This window comes from Corapipo altera, unplaced genomic scaffold (assembly GCF_003945725.1).
Source record: "Corapipo altera isolate COAL_440 unplaced genomic scaffold, ASM394572v1 78, whole genome shotgun sequence".
Lineage (NCBI taxonomy): Eukaryota > Metazoa > Chordata > Aves > Passeriformes > Pipridae > Corapipo > Corapipo altera.
Window position 1 is genome coordinate 3,147,445 of NW_020884904.1, and position 22,263 is coordinate 3,169,707.

The 22,263-nt window shown below is 41.7% G+C and overlaps 2 protein-coding genes across 4 annotated transcripts in view; both read right to left on the reverse strand.

Moving 5' to 3' along the window:
- Window positions 1–1,847: 1,847 nt before the first annotated feature.
- On the reverse strand, window positions 1,848–12,392 carry WEE1 (WEE1 G2 checkpoint kinase). Its single transcript, XM_027651279.1, has 11 exons — window positions 11,700–12,392; window positions 9,412–9,620; window positions 8,842–8,908; window positions 8,586–8,758; window positions 7,602–7,723; window positions 6,821–6,967; window positions 6,335–6,430; window positions 6,168–6,253; window positions 5,902–6,072; window positions 5,666–5,811; window positions 1,848–3,219 (listed from the first exon to the last, which is right to left on the reverse strand). The coding sequence occupies exons 1-11, from the start codon at window positions 12,258–12,260 to the stop codon at window positions 3,069–3,071; spliced, it is 1,929 nt and encodes a 642-aa protein (XP_027507080.1). The 5' UTR covers window positions 12,261–12,392; the 3' UTR covers window positions 1,848–3,068.
- Window positions 12,393–20,054: 7,662 nt separating this feature from the next.
- Window positions 20,055–22,263, reverse strand: part of ZNF143 (zinc finger protein 143) — a 35,145-nt gene continuing 32,936 nt past the window's right edge. For all 3 annotated transcript variants that reach the window (XM_027651281.1, XM_027651280.1, XM_027651282.1), the window contains one exon: window positions 20,055–22,052. In XM_027651281.1, the coding sequence (XP_027507082.1) occupies window positions 21,969–22,052 (84 nt within the window). In that variant the 3' untranslated portion in view covers window positions 20,055–21,968. The remainder of the gene's footprint in view (window positions 22,053–22,263) is intronic.

The following is a 22,263-nucleotide window of genomic DNA, read 5'->3' on the forward strand; positions in this document are numbered from 1 at the left end:
AACACTTTCCTGGGCAGCCTGTTCCAGTGCTTGATAACCCTTTCAGTGAAGAAATGTTTCTTAATAGCCAATCCAACTTCCCCTGGCACAGCTTGAGGCTGTAGCCTCTCATCTGGTCACTGGTTCCCTGGGAGAGAGACCAACCCCACCTGGCTACAGTCTCCTTTCATATATTTGTAGAGAGCAATAAGGTCTCCCCCAAGCCACCTTTTCTCCAGGCTAAATACTCCCAGCTCCCTCAGCTACTGATGAGACTTGTGCTCCAGACCCTTCCCCAGCTCCATTGCCCTTCCCTGGACTCACTCCAGCACCTCAATGTCTTGAGGGGCCCAAAACTGGGCCTGTAAAAACAGGACTCGAGGTGTGGCCTCACCAGTGCCGAGTACAGGGGGACAATCACTACCCTAGTCCTGCTGGCCATGCTATTCCTGATACAGGCCATTGGCCCTCTTGGCCACCTGGGCACATATTGGTTCATGTTCAGCTGCTGTCAACCAGCACCCCCAGGGCCTTTTCAACTGAGCAGCTTTCCAGCCACTCTGTCCCCAGCCTGTAGTGCTGCCGGGGGTTGTTGTGACTATAGTGCAGGACCTGGCACTTGGCTTTGCTGAACCTCATACAATTGGCTGAGGCCATCAATCCAGTCTGTCCAGATCCCTATGCAGAGTGTCCTGCCCTCCAGCAGACAGACACTCCAACCCAACTTGGTATCACCTGCAAACTGACTCAATCCCCTTGCCCAGATCATTAATGAAGGCATTAAACAGGACTGGCCCCAATGCTGAGCCCTGGGGAACACCACAGCTGCCAGCTGGATAGAACTCCATCCAACACCACTCTCTAGGCCCAGTCATCCAGCCAGTTCTTAACCCAGTCAAGACACAGCTCTATAAGCCCACAGCACTACTGCACATGGCTGGTTTGCACAGCAGTACTTGTGCTGATGTGACAGATCTCTGAAAATGGGTGATGCCAAAGTATCACAGGTAGATCAAAATTTTTTATGGTATAGGGTAAGAAAGACTTAAGTTCACTGATCCCCCACCAACTGGTATTTCTGACTGTTAAGTATGCTTCAAGAAAGGTGTCATTCAATGTAGACGAACACACTGCGACAAAACCATGTATTCCAAGTTCTCTCATTAACAAAACAGTACTATCATATAAAGTAAAAACTTAAAGGTTGTATCAATTTTACTGATAACTGCATATTCAGTTACCTAAACCAACCCTCTGGACTTCACTGTCGCATATGAGTCAAACTGAAAACTCTTAAAAATAAAAACTTAGCAGTTATTTTTTGCTAGTTGCAAAGCTGAATTTTATGATTGTCTGTTCAACACCTGCAACTGACTGATCTATTAAGCCTTTATTTACTGTATCTCTCTTCTTTACGTTTGCATCCACACCACAGAATGTGCCATTATTGTGTTCCTGAAACTATTCTAATTCCTCCCGCTGTTTTTCTTCCCAACTTATAAATAAGCAGTTCTCTTCCCATTCCCAGCAATCCATGAGTTTTCTTCCTTACCTCAGACCCAGGTCTTTCTTCACATAGTTTTTAGTCCTCCATCTTCAGTCATGGGTTCCACTTCAAATCTTCCAGGGGTTTCATCTTCCCCAATGCAATACCGTTCCTGAGGCTGCAGAGACAGACTGCTATAGACACTACACATGGACAGGGGTGCTCCTCTCCTAACTGTGTTATTTTTGTCCCACTTTCAGAAGAGGGAACCACAAGCACTAGGCATGAGAGGGAAGCAGATCTAATTGGGACTTGCCATAGTATAACCCTGACTCGATCTTTTATTTCCACAACTACGAAGTTAAATAAGTGTTAGACAGTGTTAAACAAATGAAACTTTTAACTTTAATATTCAAATTCAACACTAGTAAGAACAAATAGAGCACAAATGGGAAACATTTTTTAGAGTAAAATGCATGAAGAGACAAGCCAGTAATTAGAACAGTTCTTCTGTCAGCCTAGGTTCAGTATCAGCACTGGTTCTGATGGCCACATTCTGTTCAATATTTTGGAACTTAAAACCGAACAGTTAAGCTGTTGGCATCCCAGACTGCAGTTTCAGTATAGTACACTATAAGCACAATCAAACTTATGTACATAAACAATGAAAAACAACCTGAACACACTAACCTATTTACAAGTACTCCAACATAAAAGAAACAAACGTACAATAGCCTCAAGAACAGGCAACTGAAGAAAATATGAACATTTTGAGAACCTTATTAAAAAGAATTACAAAACATCAAAGCAAAGACATTAACAATTGCACTACACTAATACAGAGTCCAAATATTAAATTGGTGCATTATTTCACAATGCACTAGCTTTGAGAGAAAAATGCTGCCTTCACTAAAATGCAGCTTACATGTTTCACTTAATTGTTTTAACAAGAAGCCTATTAACACAATAATGATTGTTTTAATGCTACAGTTTACAGCAACGACAACAAACTAAAAATAGCAGCAGTTCCACATGGCACTTAATTCCACAGGTTTCTAAGCTGTGGTTTATGCAATGCCTACAAAGTGCTCCCAGTTGAATACACAAAATAAAATTCACAACAAAAGTCTACCTGACATCAGGTACATTGACTGTAGGTGGCCTTAAAGCCTGTCTTTCAAAATTTATTCCCCACTGCTCCAAAAAAAAAAATTAACTATCAAAGCAAGGCCCCCTCCCTCCTTCTTAAAGATTAGGGATATTGCTTCTTATTACAATGCTGTAACGCTACAAAGCAGCACACCACTATAGTGGTTAACCCTGGGACAACATAACATCTAACAGTGTAACCGAAAGGCTTATGGATCAACATCCAGGATCCTCTACAGACAAGAGAGTAACCGAGTCCACAAACTCAAATGGTTAATACAGCTATAGTCAGCCATATAGTACAAGTGAAAACCCAGAAGCAATCGATGTAAAACTAGTGACACTGATCACAGATAGGACAAGAAACCAGGAATTGAATGCTTCCTTCAATTCCTGAGGCTTCAGTCCAGCAGAGATGCTACAGCCATCTCAGTAGTTCTTTCAGACTTCATAGTTAGTAGATAGTAAGACTAAGTGAGCGGTTCATTTTCTTCCCAATGAGGCGAGATGGTCTGTTTTGTGTTGTAGATCTCGTTGTCATTCTGTCAGTGAACAGCGCTCGCTCCTCGGCCGCAGCCTTCGCCATCTGTGCCTTCTTCAGCTCTCTGCAAGACAGGGACAGTGTCACACCTGGCAGTATCCACAGGGAATACAGGCAGATCACAGCAAGAGTGCTTCAAATGAACTACAGCATTTCAGAACTTAAGACTTGGCAATTTAGGTTATACTAAGATGGTTATCATTCGCATCCACCCGTTCACAACCCAGAGGACAGAAGTGGGATGCTCACTACTTGTCTTGATGTTTTTTCTTCTGAAAATCACAGGAAGGAAATGAAAAATTCACACAGATTTTGAAGCCCAGCCTGTTATAAGCAGCTCAACACTTCAATCACCAGAACACAGTAGGGTGCTGTTTACTTCCTCGCATGAGCCACGTGTTAAACCAGAGTTAATTACTGAGGTTTGCCCAAATGAAGCATATTCAGCCACAGCTGAACTTCTGTGGGAGACTGAAACAGACACAACACTTAGATGAACACACAAGTACATAACTGGCAACAGACAACTCAGGAAGCATCCTTTCCCTTTTGCATACCCACATCAAAAGCTTAGCACCACCTACATTTTTTTTGCCTAACAAAAATTTAACCCTGCAGGGCAGAGTCACTGAAGATAGCACAGGCCATTATCCTTGTGCAACATTCTGCCAACTGCTCCATTTCAGAGAATTACCAACACTCAGTCTTAGGACAAAGTTAAATTAAACTCAGGACAGAAGTACAAAATAGTCTGACTAAAGAGCAAATCTATCTTTATAAAGGATTTCCCCATACATTGCTTTTCTCCTTTCTTTATAAATACTGACATATGGCTAAGCTAAGCCCTCCCCCCATACTCTCTCCTATCTCAAACTATCTGTCAAAGAACTTTCTCTACTGTAAGAGATTTGTATTCTCACTTCACATCTGGACTGCAAAGCAAGGTCAAATTTTACAAGCTTGCTGCATACTGGTGTAGGTGTATTTAGATTTAAGTTACATGTCTTAGTTTAGTAAGCTATTCCCATTATCGTAAGCTCAAGTATTATTCATTAAGAGCCATGCCCATCTAATCATGCCCACATTATCACTGTGTGAGTTCACTGCAACAGAATACAACCAATTTTTCTCAAATTTCTTTGTTGTGAACATCAGTCACAAACGCACACATGTGTGCTCACCCAACTACCACACCATTACCAGGAAATTAAGTTTTACAATATCCTTCCATTCTTTCCTAGAAGTCTTGAATTCTTCCCTAGAAATCTTGAATTCTTCCTTCCTCTAAAGAGGATGAACACAGTAGAAAACCTGAGTTTCCTTAAAAGGATACTTTTCACTGAAGACAACTTACATATACAAGTGGTATTTTAAATAGGTCAAATGCAGGAATTTTTAAAAAAAACATACAAAAATGAACACCTCTGCCCCCAAATAACTACCTGAAGTATTTTATGGAACACTATGCCACACATTAAAAATCACTGTGGCTAAGCTTTCTTTTTAAATCATTCTTGGATTTATAGTTATAAGGATGTATCCTTCTTGTTGCCAGGCCAGAAGCAATTTTCACAAAACACTACCTTTGCCAGCTTTCCCTTCTATGTGATACAAAAATATGTTGTCTTTATACAAGCAAGCAACTTACCTCAGCAAATCTGTCCTTTAACCTGTACGAACTGTCAAATTATTCTTTCAGTGTTATTCATTCATCAAGAAGATTACAAAGATAACTATCTAAACTGGTATGTCTGGCTCTGGTCAGGCTGTAGCAATGGAGTGAACCCAGAGTGAACCCAAACATGAAATTACTATCTTCATTCAAAACAAACCAATCAAAGAAATCAGTCTTCTATGTTCCCTCATAAAAACCTGCCTATTATGCATAACACGTGCAAAGTTAATTGCAGTGAAAGATTCAGACAATTGTTGCTTAATTTACTAGCTCTTTCTCTGAAACTTAAGCAGAAATCAGACTTTCCTAAAGAGAATCTCTTTCTTCCTAACTTTAATACAGAGTTGAGTGTTGAGCAGGAGGCAGAATAAGATGACTTCCGGATATACATGATTCTTTGGTAACCCAGTAACACTGCTGTGTGCAAGTCAAATTAATCCAAACACATTCCTGATGTGCCGTTTCATGTAAGTTCAAATTAGGTCATTTAAGTCACATTTTCCAACATGTTTTAATGTACAGATGACATAGGAAAACATGGACTCAAACAACATAGAGATGTAAGTTAGGCTGTCCCTGTCACAAAAGCCTGCATTGTGCTTCAAACATTTTTTTAAAAACTGTAATGTTTTGTGCATGCCTTGAATACTAATAGCTCAGTGTCCAGCAGTTCCTTCTATGGAAAAAGTTCCTTGTAAAGTTCCATGACCCATTTTGTACTCTCAGGTACACACATGCCTATGGATCTGGGGATCTTACACATGAACAAGGACACTATCACGTGAAAATCTATTAGAAATTAAGTCATATTTAAGGACCCCAAGGAACTACTTACTTCTGCAAGAGCGAGTTTTTGAATTTCTCAGCGTTCAGTTCTATCCGGAGCTGCTCTGCACTCTTTTTTGCAGCAGAGAGAAGCACTGAATGCTTGACTAGTGCCACAGCTGAAGGCCTTTTCTCTGGATCAGGATTAATCATAACCTTGGAAAAAAGAAAATAAGGCATTCCTGTTAAAGTCAACAGCACAATAAATTTCAGTTATCAGTGAGCCACTAGTACAAGAGTTCATACTTTTAGTAAGTCTAGTAGTTCTTGAGAAAGCACTTGTGGTAGTCTAGGTAGTTTTCCTTGTCGGATTTCATGCCATTGGTCCCCATTAGTTGGAAGTGGTTCAGCCCCAGCAGCACAGACAACAGTCAGAGCGAGAGCAAAAATATCCGCTTTAGGCAAATGAGTGTAGTTCTTTAAAAAAAAATAGAAAAATAAATTTACTAATTTTTCAAAAGAAAACAGCATGCAGACCTAACATCACTGTTTTCCACAAACAGAACAGTTACCTCTTGTAGGACTTCATTTGCAAGAAAACGGCTGTCACCTTCTTCCACTTGGGGACTGGATACTCGAGTTACATGACCAAGGTCACCTGCAAAAAGAAAAGCAAGTTATCTTTCAGAAGACAACGAGATGATGCAATTCTTTTGACCACAAGTGTGCTGCTTCTCACCTATTTTAAATATGACTCTGTCAGATGACCAATCATCATCATCACCTTCTTCTAAAGTTATACTCGGGACTGATGTCCTAGATATGAAAATATTACCTGAAAAAGAACAGAATTGTATAAAAAACATTTCTGTATAATTTCTACTTCATCTAGTTTCACTACAGCTTGCTTTAGCAACACAGAAATTTTATTTGTATCCATACCCAGTTCATAGACTGAGAAACTATAACTGTCTTGCTGTGACCCCTCTGCTGGGAAGGCAGCCAAGTGTTATGCAAGTAGAGTCAATTACACAAAAAGGGCCCAAGATAAACCCAACAGTTTAAGTCTGCTAGCCAATTTTATAACTGACATCTTTGTACTCCTATTCAGAACTTCAGTGAAGAATTTACAGTTAGTAAGGTGTGGCTAACTGCTCATTTTTCTACAGCAGATTAAAGTAACTGCGGAAATTGTCAATACAGAGTAAAGCAGTTACAAACTTACTAGGTTTGATATCCATGTGTACCAGTGACATTGAATGTATGTATTTTAAACCTCGAGCCACTTGAAGTAGCAGGTCCTTCAGTTCTGGTTCAGTAAAGTAACGCATATTCCTGTAATTTTCACTTATGGCATCTGCTAAACTGCCACCTAAAACGACAGTAAAGAAAACATTAAATTTTTTTACATCAAACAGTTGACAAAGTAATGACAAATAGCTTCCAAAATTTAATTAATTTATAACCAAGAACTTAATGATGATACACAGTAAGTGTAAAATCTAGAGCTGTATCCTCTCTTTATAGCCATGTAATATAATAAAATTATTTTCTGCCGTAGTTGCCACGCAAACACGGTATCAACACAAGGGAAAAGGCCTCTCTCCCTCTTCTAAATCTCTGGCAGGGCATCAAAAATAGCAAAATGCTTCAGAAATCAAGTTTAATTTCCCTTTTAAATGGAAACTCTCTAGTAATTCTCTCTATTCCAGCTTCTACTATTGTACAGAAGAAAGAACAGTTTTGCTGCTCGCAAACTCCTCACTGTACTTCCAACATGCTTCAACACGTACAACTGGGTCTGCAATTGTGTACAGTCTTTGCTTCATATATCTGATATGCCTTTTCCAACAGAAGGAACATCAGACACTTGAAAGAAAGGTGGTACAAGCTATGAGTACGGTAATCAATTCCTAACTACTGTTGAGAATTTGTAGATAACTGTATATCTTCAAAAATTAAGTTTTTTGAAAGCAAGTTCAGAACAAGCAACAAACTTCACTTACCATTGCAATATTCATTCTGTATAAGCATATGATCATCTTCTGCCCATGCAGAGTAGTACCTCACTACATGAGAATGCTGTCCCAGAACTGCATGTGCATAGACCTCTCTTAAAGCATTCTGCCTGTTAGTCACAAAAAATAAGAGCGCACGAGTATTATGAGGTGAGATAGTACAGTTTCTTATTATAATAGTTCAGTGGCACCTTCAGCTGGATTTGTACTTATATCCAAACAGCTAAAATAATTGACACTGTATTAAAAGACTATGTATGTGGAACATCAAAAAACCCCACAGTTTGGTACAGATAATTCTAGAGGGAGCTACCATTTCCATTATGTAATTGCCAACCAGTAGCAATAGCAAGCTTTGAGATGTATCACTGAAATCTGAGGAAAAAAATAATGGGGATCATAAGTCAAGAGTCTGACTAAACTCAGCATTCCTAACTTCTTGTCTGTAAGTCTGGTATGCAATTCTGTGCAACTCAAACTTGTGGAGTTTTATATTATAACTATTAGAACAGTGTGGGGAAAAGTCACGAATCACAGGCTTATTCACAAATGTCAAAAATTACCCCCAAACTAACTTGACTCATCTGAGTGTCACTCAAGCTGACTAAGTCCTCAGACTTAGTTGGGAATATTACTTTCACCTCTCAAAGGATCACCACTGGAATTTATTCACATAGTCTCTCCTGCCACTAATGCAAGGAAGCTTTATTCTTACTTTCCAGGTGAGAACAATCTGTTTCCACACAAAATATCGGGACAAACATCTGCTAGGAGAAAGGCCAATTAGCCTTTTCTCCACAGTACTGCACAGTATTTGGGGAGGGGGAAGGAAGAAAAGTAAATTGACTTTAAAATTGTATCTGTTTTACCTTTAATTTATCTTTGTTTTATACTTTTCTCTAGACACCAACACAAAGAGACATATGAAGAAGAAGCACCAAGAGGAGACTTTTAGTAGCGGGAAGTACTCACTCATCCACTGAGCCAGCCAAGGGTTTCTTGGATCGCTTTATTGCATAAATGCAGCCATCTAACCTCTTCACACATTTAAACACAGAACCAAATTCACCAGATCCAATCTTCTCCAGTTCATGAAATTCAGTTGCATACCGTGACTTCATATTACTTTCTGTTATTGTTATCCTCTGCAAAGATTAAAAAGGGAAACACTTAGTTCTGCAGATATATAAAATGCCAAAATTAGTATCAAGTTCTAAAGATTAAATACCTTAGCAGGTCTCATGGTTTCCTCTTCAGGCTCTCCATCACTTGGTTCCATGTCCTCTCCACAAGAGCTGAAATTCACATCAGTTACTTTTGCAGCAATAATGGCTTAAGCAAACTTGACACTGAAGTCCAACAGCTACTTTTTTTTTTCTAAGATCTAATTCTCCCATTCCACCTTAGTTTAACTAATTGAATGCTAGACATCTGTAAGTGCAAACCCATAAAGGTACCATGCTAATTTATTTGTCATTTCTTTCTTCATGTTCCATATCAGTATTTAATGTGTTTTTCCTCCTCAAGAAAAGACTGTGTGTATAACTCATTCCATGAGAGAAAAAGACTGTAGGACACAACCTAGTCTATCCTCTCTGTACACTAATCAAAAGATCTAGTGCTAAATGGTTATTTCATGGTATTGTGCATCTCCAAGCACATACTTTAAGAGCTGTTTTATACATCACTGACAATTTGCAAGCAAAAATACTTTCACAGAAGCGATTTGTAACAAAACTTTTGCAGCTAAAAGTAGTTCTAAATGTAAGCTTAACAAAGCAAGCTCCAAGTTACTCACTCGTTCCAGTGTATCCTCTTCCTCCTACGACATTTTCCTTCAGAGTTGTGAAGGAACATGGAATCGGGAGTGAAGGGATTGATGTTCACATGAGGTGTTTGTCTAAAATCTTCTTCTTGCTTCTCAGATTTCCCAACATTCATAAACAGTGAGCCTCCTCGAAGTTTGACTGAGCTGGAGCCTAGTCCTTGTGCTTTAGAAAGCAAGCTCTGTATTAAAAAAAAAAAAAACCAAACACATTGATATTGCCTTAGACATAAAACAATCAGATCACGTTTGAAGCCATCATTATAATATTCTCTAATATTGGAGTTGGGATCACTTGTTTAAATACCTGCATTTCCATAAAAAAATTTCAAAGAAACTATTATGCTTTGTACTCCACACAAAAATACTTCAAGTAAACATTGAATGTTAAAATAATTTTTACAAGACAGGAAAGATGATGAAAGCAATGTTTTTCTGTCTTTAATCATGTCATCATCTAAACTTCTTGGACAATTTTTTGTCCATGAAAGGAACACAGATGAAACCCGTGGACCATCCTGTACTACATCGCCGTGATTTCCACATACAAGATAGCCAAGTTAGATCAGATGGGAAATTATCCTTGGTGACTACAAACTTATGTAGCAAGCTTAAAACATTAGCAAATAAAACATTTAATACTGATGCACAGGTGCATCTTCATGAGCCTACAAAAAAAGTTCAAGAATTGATAGCTCTGCTGCATTGTCAGTTAAATATCAAATAACCAGCTGCTGGTTATTTGCCAGATCAGGTATTTTCCTGGCACATTACGAATCCTCTCCCAGTTACACTGGGAAGTTTGCACCTGAGTCTCCTTCATCCTGGTGAGGATGCCAACGACTGGATCACAAGCAGGAGTATTGCCTTATCCTAACAACAGCCTTTGAAATAAAGATGTGACATTTGCCTAAACCACCATAGGGAAGAAGGCTCAATACTTGGGAATCTCAACTGCGCTCCTCAAATCTTCACTACATAAAGACCTTTAAGTCGCTGAGCATCTCAGGACACATTTCAGTACTTCCACTAGATACTTAACCAACTGATTCTTCCAGATTCCAAAGATAACCCATGTAGATTCTGGGTACCTAATTTAAGAATCCCACCGAGATACTGTGTTAAAACTGTTTTTAGTGTCACAACCTACAAGACTTGGATCTCTGAAGCATCTGCTCCTAACTCAGTATAAAAATTATCACCAATTTTAGCATTTTCCAACTTGTACCACTGATTTCTACCAGTGAAACCTCATTGGAGATGGAAGCTGTAGAAAACCAATTAACAAGGTTGCCTTCCTCGCACCTTAAGTCAGTTGTTTTCCAGCTATAGTCCATAGACCCCTGGGAGATTATCCCCGGGGATTATCCCAGGATTACTTCTAAAGGGCTATACGAAAAGTAATGAAGAAAGGAAGCCAATTACCACTAGATTTAAATGCACTATACAGTGTTTTATATGAGCGTCGAGTTCAAAAGTTGAGATGCCTTCTAAGAGTCTTTTATTGACAGAGTTAAGAGCTGCCCATCTATCCCTTTAAACTTTGGAATCCACCAGTTTAACAGCATCGGCTACTCAAATAGCCTTTTACATTTGATGCAGGAGTGCAGACACTGAACCAGAGGTGGCACACAGCACAACAGCAGCAGCGCTCCAGCAAGGCAGAATCACAGAATTAATCAGGTTGGAAAAGACCTTGAGACCATCGAGTCCAACGTGTGATCGATCACCACCATGTCAACCAGACCATGGCAGTAAATGCCATATCCAGTCTTTCCTTAAACATCTCAAGGGACAATGACTCCACCACATCCCTAGACAGCTCGTTCCGATGTCTAAATCAGCCTCTGCGTGAAGGAATTCCTCCTAGGACGTGCCAGTTCACTGACACGCAGGGGGCGGGGGGCAAACCCCAACTCAAGCTTTAACTTTCCGGTTGCACACGCAGGAACGCCCCCGCGACGCTACAGCGTCTATTTGACGGAGTTTCAACACGCTCTCTTACCTTTTAAAAATATACTTTGCACAAAACACGGCCAAACTCAGCGTACTCGTATATTTATAAACGAATAAAATATATATATAAGCAGCGGTTTATTGGGTGTCGCCGTGCCCCGTCGGGAGGCGGCGCGGCCCTGCCCCGCCCGGCCGGGCCGGTGCCCCCGGCGCGGGGCCTGAGCGGCGGCGGCCCCACCGTTACCCCACGGGCCGGCCCGGGGGGGCCGGGGCGGTGCTGCCGGGGTCCCCGCCCGCAGGCTCACCTTGGGCGTGTGCGGCGTGTCGAAGAGGCGCAGCTTGCGCAGGGTCTTGTGCGGCGGCGTGCCCGGGTAGTCGGGCAGCGGCGAGCCGGGCTCCTCGCCTCGCGGCCCCCGGTATCCCCCGGCCGCCGGGTGCGGCGGGGAGCGCTCGCAGCAGCGGCGGCCCTTGTGCGGGGCCAGCGGCGAGGGCGAGTCGAGCAGGAAATAGGCTCCGGGCGACTTGACCGGCGAGGAGCCGAACCCTTCCTCCTCCCACGAGTCCCCCTCGTCCGGCAGCGGCGCCGCCGCCGGCTCCATCTCCTCCTCCTCCTCTTCCATCAGGGGCGGCTCGCTCCGCGCCGGGGTGCGCGCGGCCGAGAGCGGCGAGTCCGCCTCCTGGAACGCCGAGTCCTCGCCGGTGCTGTTGGCGCTGCTGCTGCCGCCTTCCTCCTCCTCTTCCTCCTCCTCCTCCTCGCAGTCGCTGTGGCCGCTCAGGAACAGCAGCTTCTGCCGGATCGGGGCGGCCGCCCGCCGTGCCGAGACGCGCCGGGGCGGCGCTGCCCGCTGCAGGCTGAGGAAGCTCATGGCGCTCGCTCGAGGTCCCGTCCCGTTCCGCTCCGGTCCCGCTGCCCGCGCTCCGCCCGCGTGCGCCGCCGGCTCAGCTCGGCTCGCGCTGCCCGGGAACGGCCCCGCCGCGCGCCGTTCGGACTCCGCGGCTTTCCCGCGACCGTTGGTCACGTGACACGCACGCCGGCCAATCGCGCCCGCCCACCGGGTTTGAAAACACGGCGCGCGGGGGCGGGGCCGCGCGCGGCCGCGTCACGGGGCAGCTTTGGCGCGAGCGGCGCGGCCGCGGGGAGGCGGGGCCGGACCGGGGCCACGCCCAGAGGCGGCCGCGCGGACGTGTCTGCCCGGGCGGCGCGAGACGGGCGCCATCTTATCCCGGGGCGGCCCCGCCCGGGGAGGAGCGGGAGCACGGCCGGGACACCGCCGGGACATGGCGGGGACACCGCCTCACCCTGCCGGGGAGCGCCGGCAACTCCGCCGGGGGACAGCGCCCTGCCCTTCCCAGCCCTGAGGCCGGGGAGCTGTGGGGACACCGCGCCGCCCCGCCCGGGATGCAGCTCCTCCCCGCTTCACTGCAACGTGTTTTTCCTCCCCTCTAGTTACTAGAACTCAGTGCGCAGAAATCTCCATAATAATGTTATAATAATTATTTAATCTATAGTAGTAACGTAACTGGCCCAGAAGGAGTTGTTATACACGCCTTTTAAGCTCAACCAAAAAAAAAAGGAAAGTATTTCTGATAACTTGATTCACGTGGTTTAAAATGCAGTCAGACACTGGAGCCTCCAATACAGCACCCCGTGCACTCCTACTAGACACTTCCAAGTCCCAGCACAGCCAATGGGATGGACAGCAGATGCCGTTTATCAGCCAGGCCATCTCCCTACAGATTCCACCACTTTGCCTCCTGGCTTCATTTCCCATCACGTGACACTCAATAAATAAACCTGCCTGTACCAAATCACCGTAAAATGAACTCCTTGGGTAACAAAGGTCATGAAAAAATAGGGGTTTTTTCCAGCCACAGAAGTCCCAGAGAATGCTAGGTGTGCATCCGTGTTTAGTTCCTCTCTGGGAACATAGTCTATTCCCTGGACATGCACACAGTGCCAGGGTTCACCTCTCAGAGCTGAGGGCACCGGGATGCTCAGAGGCTGCAGCACAACCCCTTTCCTGCCTCCTCCCCAAAGCCTGCCCCTCCTTACCTGGAAGGCAAATCCTCTTGTGCTGCCCGTGGCACACTCCTATGGAGAGCAGCACCTCTGAATGGGAGCCTGAAAGCTTCAGAGATGAGGAGCTAAAACCGCTAAGGGTGGTGAATAGAAAAGAGATGTTTGTACTTAACCAGGTTTCCTTTGTTTGCTGGTTTCCTGTCCCTGGTCCCCGATGTCCATGGGGGGAGGGAGGCCTCAGCACCAACTTCAGACACAGCTCCAGCGGATGTGCAGATGTTCCCACTGCTGAAGGCAGGGCTGTGGTCAAGAACAGGGCTTGGAGTGCCTTTTCTGCTGTCTCCTGTAACAGGACACCTGTATCTCCAAAAGACAATTATTTCCCTACCCTTTCCTTTGTAAGGCCTCCACAGAAACATCTCTGCTGAAATATCACATCCCTATGTATTTCTCATATTTCCAATCATCTGAAAGCTTATGACAGTTTTTGTTTTCAGGACAAACAGTGGTGAGCCTCAGGAACATAATTTTTGAGATTTGCATTTTGGAGAAACCAACTGAAAAATAGTTTCAGAAAACTGAAAGTGGCCAACATAACCTATGAAAGTGGGACTGGGCAGCATTTATAGAGATACAGCTACATCAAGCCAAGTGCAAACACACTCAGTGCGCAATAATTTACAATCACAATAACATCCCATTAAAAATGCTCATTTTTAAAGCTGAAATGCACTGTGTAGCAAATACTAACTGAAGGATTCAAGTTTTAGAACAGATGATGTAAGTGAAGGTTATTAAAAATACAACCCCTCTCTTTCTCAGTTCATACCCCACAGAGGGAGATGCAAATCAATTCTTCATAAGTGACTCAAAACTTCCCAGCCACTGTGGCTTGCTTTAGAAATATATGAAGTTTCCTTTTCTTTAAAAAAAATTAAAGACTTCGAGCTTTGATAAATCCCTCCCTCTGTAATGCCAAAGTTGCAGTTTCCTTCCCAAACTCAACGTAAATATAACCCATTCTGCAGTGCTTTCTGGAGTCTACAAACACAGGTATTTAGTGAGAGCAAGTGGCAGACTGAAAATCTGATGCCCTGTTGTACAGAGTTTAACGAATTGCCAATCACTGGAACAGTTTAAGTGGGACAAAATCAAGTGGAACAACTCAGAGCTTGTACAGAGAAAGAAGTATTTCTGAAGAGAAGACAGATATAAGAAAGGAAAAAAGGAATAGAAAAATAAGGGGAAAAACAGTAACACAATTATTTTAAAAGAAAATTTATTTGCAAACTGAGAGCAAATAAGAAAGGGAAGTACAGAATAAATATGTAACTAACAAAATGTGTAGCTGGTATATGAGGGCCACATTCACAGGCTCTACATACGTGCTGTTCTGAACTCGCATCAGTTGTTGCTTGCTGTGGTCTGACAGGACCATAAATGGTTTTGTTGAAGACATGATTTTTTGCCCAGATGGAGTGTGGCAACTCTGCTCCCCCATCCCCTGCCCGACACCTGTAATTAGCATTAGGATGCCTACGGCCTAACTAATGAGCACCAAAGAGCCCATGCCCTTAGACAGAGAGCACATTAGCAATGGATATCATCACAGGAGGAAGAAAGGTGAGTGCAGGCTTCCACTGTGCCATACTCTCCAAACCAAATTCATCCCAAATTCTTTGATTAAACTGCACCTTTGAGCCACTACAGATCTTGCAAACCAAAGCCCCGATTCTCCAAATAGATATAACAGCACATAAACTGATGCCCAGGCAGTGCCTGACTGATATTCCTACAAATTTTAGTGGTTTAAAAATTTTCAGGATATATTTGCAAAATTGGCTTCTGGATGATTTCTTTTAATAACACTTGCTTTTAAATTTATACGTATATCTATATATATGTATCTATCTCAATATTTTGCTACAAGAAACACTGCTGGGGCAGCACACACTCACAAACAGCTGCTTTTAGCTAGGAGTTTTCAAGCTCAAGGGAAACTGTGTTCATTTTTTGTGGGTAGCAGGGGAACCCAAATAATGATGAATAGGGAAGAACTGGAACAATGGCCAATTTGTCTGGCTGCCAGAGAAAATTGCCACAGCAGTGGATACACTGACATCTTGTCGGGATTCCTGCACTTGCAAGTTCATCTGCAGTCCTCCAAGACCACTTTCAGAACTGGAAGAGTTCTGCCAAAATCTGGATGAAACCCATTCTACATCAGCCAGCATAGTCTATGATGAGTTCATCTTATTATGAGAGGCATAAATGGAGTGAAAAAGCAGAAGAGGAGGAAGGTCAAGTTGCTTGAATGAAAAACAGAAACTCTACAGCCATCTGTAGATGTTGGTGGAGAACTGAGAGGAGGGACAGATCTTTGCTATTCCCAGCTTTTCTCTTGGGCTTCAGCAGGTACCTGGGGGACCAATGTGTTTGTCACCAGTGCCAGTGATGGCATTCCCGTGTTCACCCAAGACTTGGCATATACAGGCCAACAGATCTCAGTGGCTGTGTGCTAAGTGGGACATGTTGCCTCCAGGGCACTGACAGCTTAAAGGTGAGCAGTTCAAAGATTATTTTATCTGGGGCTGTGCTGCTAACAGCTCCCGTTAGCTAGCAACCCCTTTTTCTTCATTACAAGGTCCAGAGCTGAATGGATTCCCCACCAAAAATGGACTTTGCATCCTAAGATGTGTCTGGAGGTGATGCTGCCAGTCCTTTCACTCTCTTTAGCCTATAATCTGTAGGCAGAGAGAGCATTTCTCAAGGATATGTTCACCCAGGAACTCCAAATAATAAGATAACAAGGTGGAGAATAGAACAGGGAATTTGATAGCACCTGGGATGTCTCCCAAAGTAAAGAGCAGCTTCTGGGCTCAAAATCTGGGAATTTAAAGAAAGATCTGAAGATACTCAAAAAGAAGTTACAATGCACAAGGTATATTAAAAAAGCACAGGTTTTGCCAAGCAGTCACATACAATTCAGTAATTCTCTGTGACTGAGAGCAAACACTCATAACAGTGTTTAATGACTCCCTTTTTGTCTGCATGTCTGACTTTTAACACATGAAATCTGTTCCCAAGAGTTGTCTTCAGGTAAGAAATCTCCTCCAAAACATCTGAAAAGTGGAAGAGACAGAATGATTGCCACGACTGAAACCAGGTAGAATCAGAATGTCCCATTCCTGTATTGAAGTTAAAATGATCGAAATGGAAAGATTTTGTACCTGCAATTAAAAACCTCAAAATGTTTAATGCAGAGAAACTAAGTAGTCACTACACTACTAATTACCTGTATCACTAACCTGTTTCCTTTTTCTCCTTCAGGGAACATGAAAAACCACAAAAGAGGTACTCAGCCTTTTTTCAAATCTACTACTATTCTTTTAATAATCTCTTATCCATATCATTTAAGGTGAGCCACTTTGCAAACATTTTTAGATGTGCAGATAAAAAAAATATAAAAGCCTAGTAAGAGTTTCAAGCAGCTCAGCCATTTTCTTCCCACTAACACCATCTTCAGGAATCTACATATATTCAAAAAGCTGTCTCTTACTGTCTTGAATGTTCTGTTTAAAACCAAAAAGCAGCTATTCCTGTCGGTCCTACAAACCATTCTTGTACTTTCTGATTTTTCAGTCATTACAACCTGTATTAAAATCTGAATTAGCCCTACACCAAAGAAAAAAGCCCACTGGAGATGTAGCTCTGGGACATTGTCACATCTCCAGGAGCTTTCTACAGCCACGTGGTAGTTTCTGTTATGTCAGCAGACCTGCCAGACCTTGGGAAGTCAGCCTCTTTTCCTTGTCTTACCTCACACTAAGAAAGCTGTTCAGGACCCCCTCTACAGAATCAAGCAGTAACATGATGGAGAGGCTAAAACTCTCCAATAAAACAAGTAAAACCTGGCAGCCAGTCGACCTAAAGGCTGGTGATGGATTTAAACAAAGGAAAGGGTAAAATGCTGGGATTTGACAGTAACACAAGACACGTTTTTGTTACAGAAAAAATTCCACACAATCACTTGTGCCCTGAATATGTAAATGGTTTGTCATTCCTTCGAGCAAAATGCTGCAAATAATCTAAACAGAACAAAAATAATCCAAACAAAATCTGTTATTATTTCAAAACCTGAGATGGATGGGATTTAAGGGGGGGGGTGTGTCACATTTCCATGAGAGATAAATACAGACTATCTAAGATAAAATGCTCCCTTGTTGATACAAGCTTGCATGTTTATTGGGATAATTGATACGTTTGTATGTTTATTAGGATAATTAAAGTCTGCTTTGAACATAACCCTCAGCTGAAAAAGTCTGGTATCACCCCACTCCTGATAGGGCAAGGTGTCAAGCACTTACTGCTAATGGTGATGGCCTAATTAGATTGTTAGATTTTCCTTTGGCCAAGTGAACTTCACCAGCAGCATGAAAAATAGAATGAAAGGCATGCCAAACTAATGGGATGTTTTAAAATACACATAACACAACAAGGAAAACCTCTTGTTTCTATGCCTCAGTTTGAGTGTAGTTTACTATTTACAACAAAAGAACTGAAAGTGGCTCTTGATTTTTGTTCTGTTGTCATAGGAGTCCAAGCTTTGGAAGGTTTTTATCAGTAGAGCACAAAATACTTTTGGGAAATACGGTGTTCAAATATATACTTTGCAAATAAAAAAAAAGAATAGGAGTACCTTATTATAAACAACCAGCTGGAGTTTGGATTTCTGCATCTGCAAAGACAAGGCAATTTCCATCTTTTTCAAGACAAGAATGATGCATGCTGTATAAATACATTTTTAAAGCTCCAAACACCTGTAAAGTAATAACTGAAGAGGACACAAGTTACTCGTCATTTCCAGTCTCTTTAACACCTTTCTGCTGAAGAAAATCAGTTTGCTTCCCACCCAACTATTAGGGAAATTTCATCTGTGCTATGTTTGAAAATTACACAAAATTTTACAGAACATTTGTTTTCATTCAGTGACAAACTAAGAGTGACTGGAATAGGTTAGTTACAGGGCACTTCTGCATCTTGGTAAGTAGAAGCTTGGTCAGGTAAAGTGTACGGTCTGACTAACCTCAACAGCTGTGTAGCTGAAGTTGCCACATTCAGAAACACTCTTGATCACATCCGTGCTCCACACCCTCTTTTCTTGGTGGCTGAATACCGATTAAATAGCTTCCTACCCCTGGGGAAGGCTCCCTGACTGCACTCGGGACACAGCAATGCATAGTGCTTTCTTGTGCTCCAGTACGGCACGGTCATCACAGAAACCAGAGCATCCAGTCAGACAAATCCCGGCAGTATTTGAGGGGTTAGGAGGGTCAGGAACTAGAGTAAAGTTTAGGAGGAACTGCCTCCTGAGCTCAGACGTTCTGTTTATCAGGACTATCAGGTCTGTCCTTCCCTTGTGTGCTGAGCAGACACCACGTGCCTTGTCTCGCACACTGTGCCCGAGATCTGCGGTATCGGTCAGCTGATGGTTGCTGGGGTTAATTAGCCCATCAGGGATGACCGGCTGTTTACAACAGGATTTACTCTTATGAAAACCATTAGCCCTTTAGAGTAAAAGCCGTCCTATTGTTATGCACAGTGTGTCTGGCACAATAGGTCATCAGCCTGGAGCCACGAAAATAATCCTCTCTTTTACTATCAGGAGTGGCACAGTAAAGCAAAACCCACCGTGGTGAAAAACTGAAGAAACGGAAGAGGACAGTTGACTGCGAAGTCTACAGAGATTTTGGGTTCACTTCTTTGTGAGGGGAATTGGTGTAGGCCTGGAATTCAGATCTGAAAGAAAAATTGTGACTGGAAATGTGGGAGTCAGTTTGTAACAGAAAGTAGTATACTGAGTTGCTTTACTTAATAGGAATTGTCTTTTACAAGTTATTTCCTTCTAGTGTGCCAAAGCACTGCCCTTGAGACAGAATTTTCAAGAGGGGTAAAATCTATGGGGAAAGTATAGAGATTCCTACTGCCAATCAACCAGTCCTTTTGGTCATATTCTTTGTTTCCTCCTCTGGAAATCCTTTTTGCTAGTTTTCCTACCGACCCCCATTTTGTCCTGTCTAACCTCCACTCCAGGACCTTCCAACACCAACACACAGCATCATCTTAGCAAAACAGCTCCTTCCACTCGTGCCTGAATGGAAGCAGGATGGAAAAAGCACCCAGGTCTCTGCATGGGGAAGACAAGTCTGTTATGAATGCAGGCCTCACAGCTAAGACAAATGTAATCACCTCAGCTTCTCTTTGAACACTAAGTCACTCTAGCTTATTTATTAAGTATGTTTTCCTTTGCAGAGGTACCTAGCAACACATGGAAGCACCACTTCTGACTTGGGAGTTTTGCAAGAGTAACTTGTAAAATAACAGTCAGAGAAATAATTGAAAAAACACTACACCTTTTCCTGACTGAGCTGGTTGTGAATTAATGCCTTGCATTAAACCAACTGGTATGAAAGAGAAGGAATACTCACATTTGCACAGTGGTCAGAAAGTGTCCTGGGAAATGAGAAGAAGTAAGAACTGAAGTTATTTCTTTGCTAAGTCAAAGCCACTGTTCCAGCCACCGTTTCCAGAAACTATTAGCAATGAAATTTAAGGGAAAAAAAAAAAAGAAAAAAGAACCTTGAACGTTCATGTCAAATGATACAACTTTAATTTCTAAAAGGTGATAAGTACTAAGAAACTGGTCTAGTTGACAGGCAATTAATCCTCCTTGCATAGTACATTAATCTCCATGGGATATCAAGATTTACAACACTTCAGGAAAACTGGCACCTAAGTGAGCAAGCAGCCTCAATCCCATACAAAAGTTACAGACAGCCTAATTGTTTCCAAGTTGTACTCTCTAATGGATCCAGAGAATAGTCTTTGCTTTGTCCCCATCTATCCCACAGTACAGTATTCTCTCACTGTACTTTACAGTTGGCCTCTGTATAGAAAACATAAAAGGCTGCAACCCACACTGATATAGTAATTCACAATTAATTAGCTTAATTCTATTCAAATTTGGCCTTTTTGAGGTCAAATACCTCAAAGTATGGAGTTATGGACTTTATTTTTTCATGTAGAATGTGCATCTCACAACACTTGTGATTACTTGATAAAGACTTTGTCCAGAGGATGTTTAATCCTTCCTTTGAGAAGGAAAAAAAATGAGGCTTCAGTTTCAGAAGTACTCTTGACACTCATCTAAAATAAACACTGAACTTACAGGAAGTCAAAAAATTTTAACTTGCTTAACCAGCTTACTAACAAGACAAGCGTAGAAACACCTTTTCATATTAAAAAAAAAAAAAAGGAAAAGTTACATTTTGCTGTATGTGTTAAGACATATCTACAACAAATTTTTTGTTCCTTTACAGAATGATCACTGGAGAGGAGCATTGTACTTACATCATCATTAATTAATCCCTTTTTTCTAGTAAGTTGTGTCCTGATTTTCAAAAGCACTCATTATCAGCATATCCTAGGTACTGAATGGTAGCAGCAGGCATTCAGAACTGTTGAAAATAGACTATTAGTACTTATATGTATGCTGCAAATGCACCATTTGAAAATATTTCTCTTGAAAACGGGCAACTTTACTTTTTAGTCAAAATCATTCTTGTAGTGTTTTAGCATGTTTGAAATAACTATTACCACTAATTACTTAACACACTGTAGTAGATTATGATCAAAATTAATACGTCAAAAAATTAAGTTTATGATAAATAAACTTTGGAAAAATTTATACAAGGCCGTAAATAAATAATCTGAACTTCAGTCTCATTAGGAAATAAAACAATACGTCACATGACAATATCATCCTACCTAAACAATACAATCTTGCTATATTTATTGCATAATAATCTGAGAGTAACATCTTAAGTAAAATATGTAAAGAAACAAAACCATTAGATTTACTTTCTTTAATATTGAACAACCAGTTTGTCCTTTGTACATAATCCAATTTAAAGATAATATAATTAGCATTTCCAGCATTAACAGTCCGTATTTACAATGAATGAGATGGGGTAGATAATCTAAAGAGTATTCAAATCTGTATGAAACAAATCAAAATACGAAGATTTACAGTAGTAGGCTCAAAATCCAAGACTTTTCCATTGATGGAATGCAATTTAAAAGGCTTTATTGCCTTTATTATTTGTAAGGGTTCCTGAAATGGTGATTTAAACATCTGAAATCTTCAGTAATGCCTTCATTATTTGTACATGACATTAAAAATTAATTCCAATACTTCTATTTTTCACTTGCTTGTAGACCAGTCTGAAATCTGATGAAAGGATAACAAGGAAGTTTACTATATAATCCTAATTCCATATTCCTGAATACAACGGTTGGAAGTAGATGATGTCAGTCCATTCCAAGGGTTATGTACACAAAACTTAGAAAATGTTCTTCACTCTTGCATAAAATGTGTACATAGTATCAGTGAGTGGGTGACTTCAAAGTTTTTATGGTTTGCTGCTGGCATGGACCTTTGCTGATTGAAAATAAAATAGCTTTCACTCTATTGTTCTGGTAGCAGTTTTAGAAGTTAATCATCAATCCCTGGTGTTTCACCCTGCTGTATTCTGGAGGCTATTCTAATGGCTTCTTCCAGAGACTGTTGTTCTCCAAGCTGAAACAAATGCATTTAAACATAGGTAAATCCAAAGTGTTATACACGGATAACAAATGCATTTAAAAAAAAAGATATGAAAGCAAAGATCTAGATATCAAACAATATTTTAGCCCAAACAAGCATGATCAGCATTGTCACACCTCTCCAGGGTAATATATACGAGCAGCTATCTAATCAGCATGACAATTAAGATAGCTGCTGATAGGAG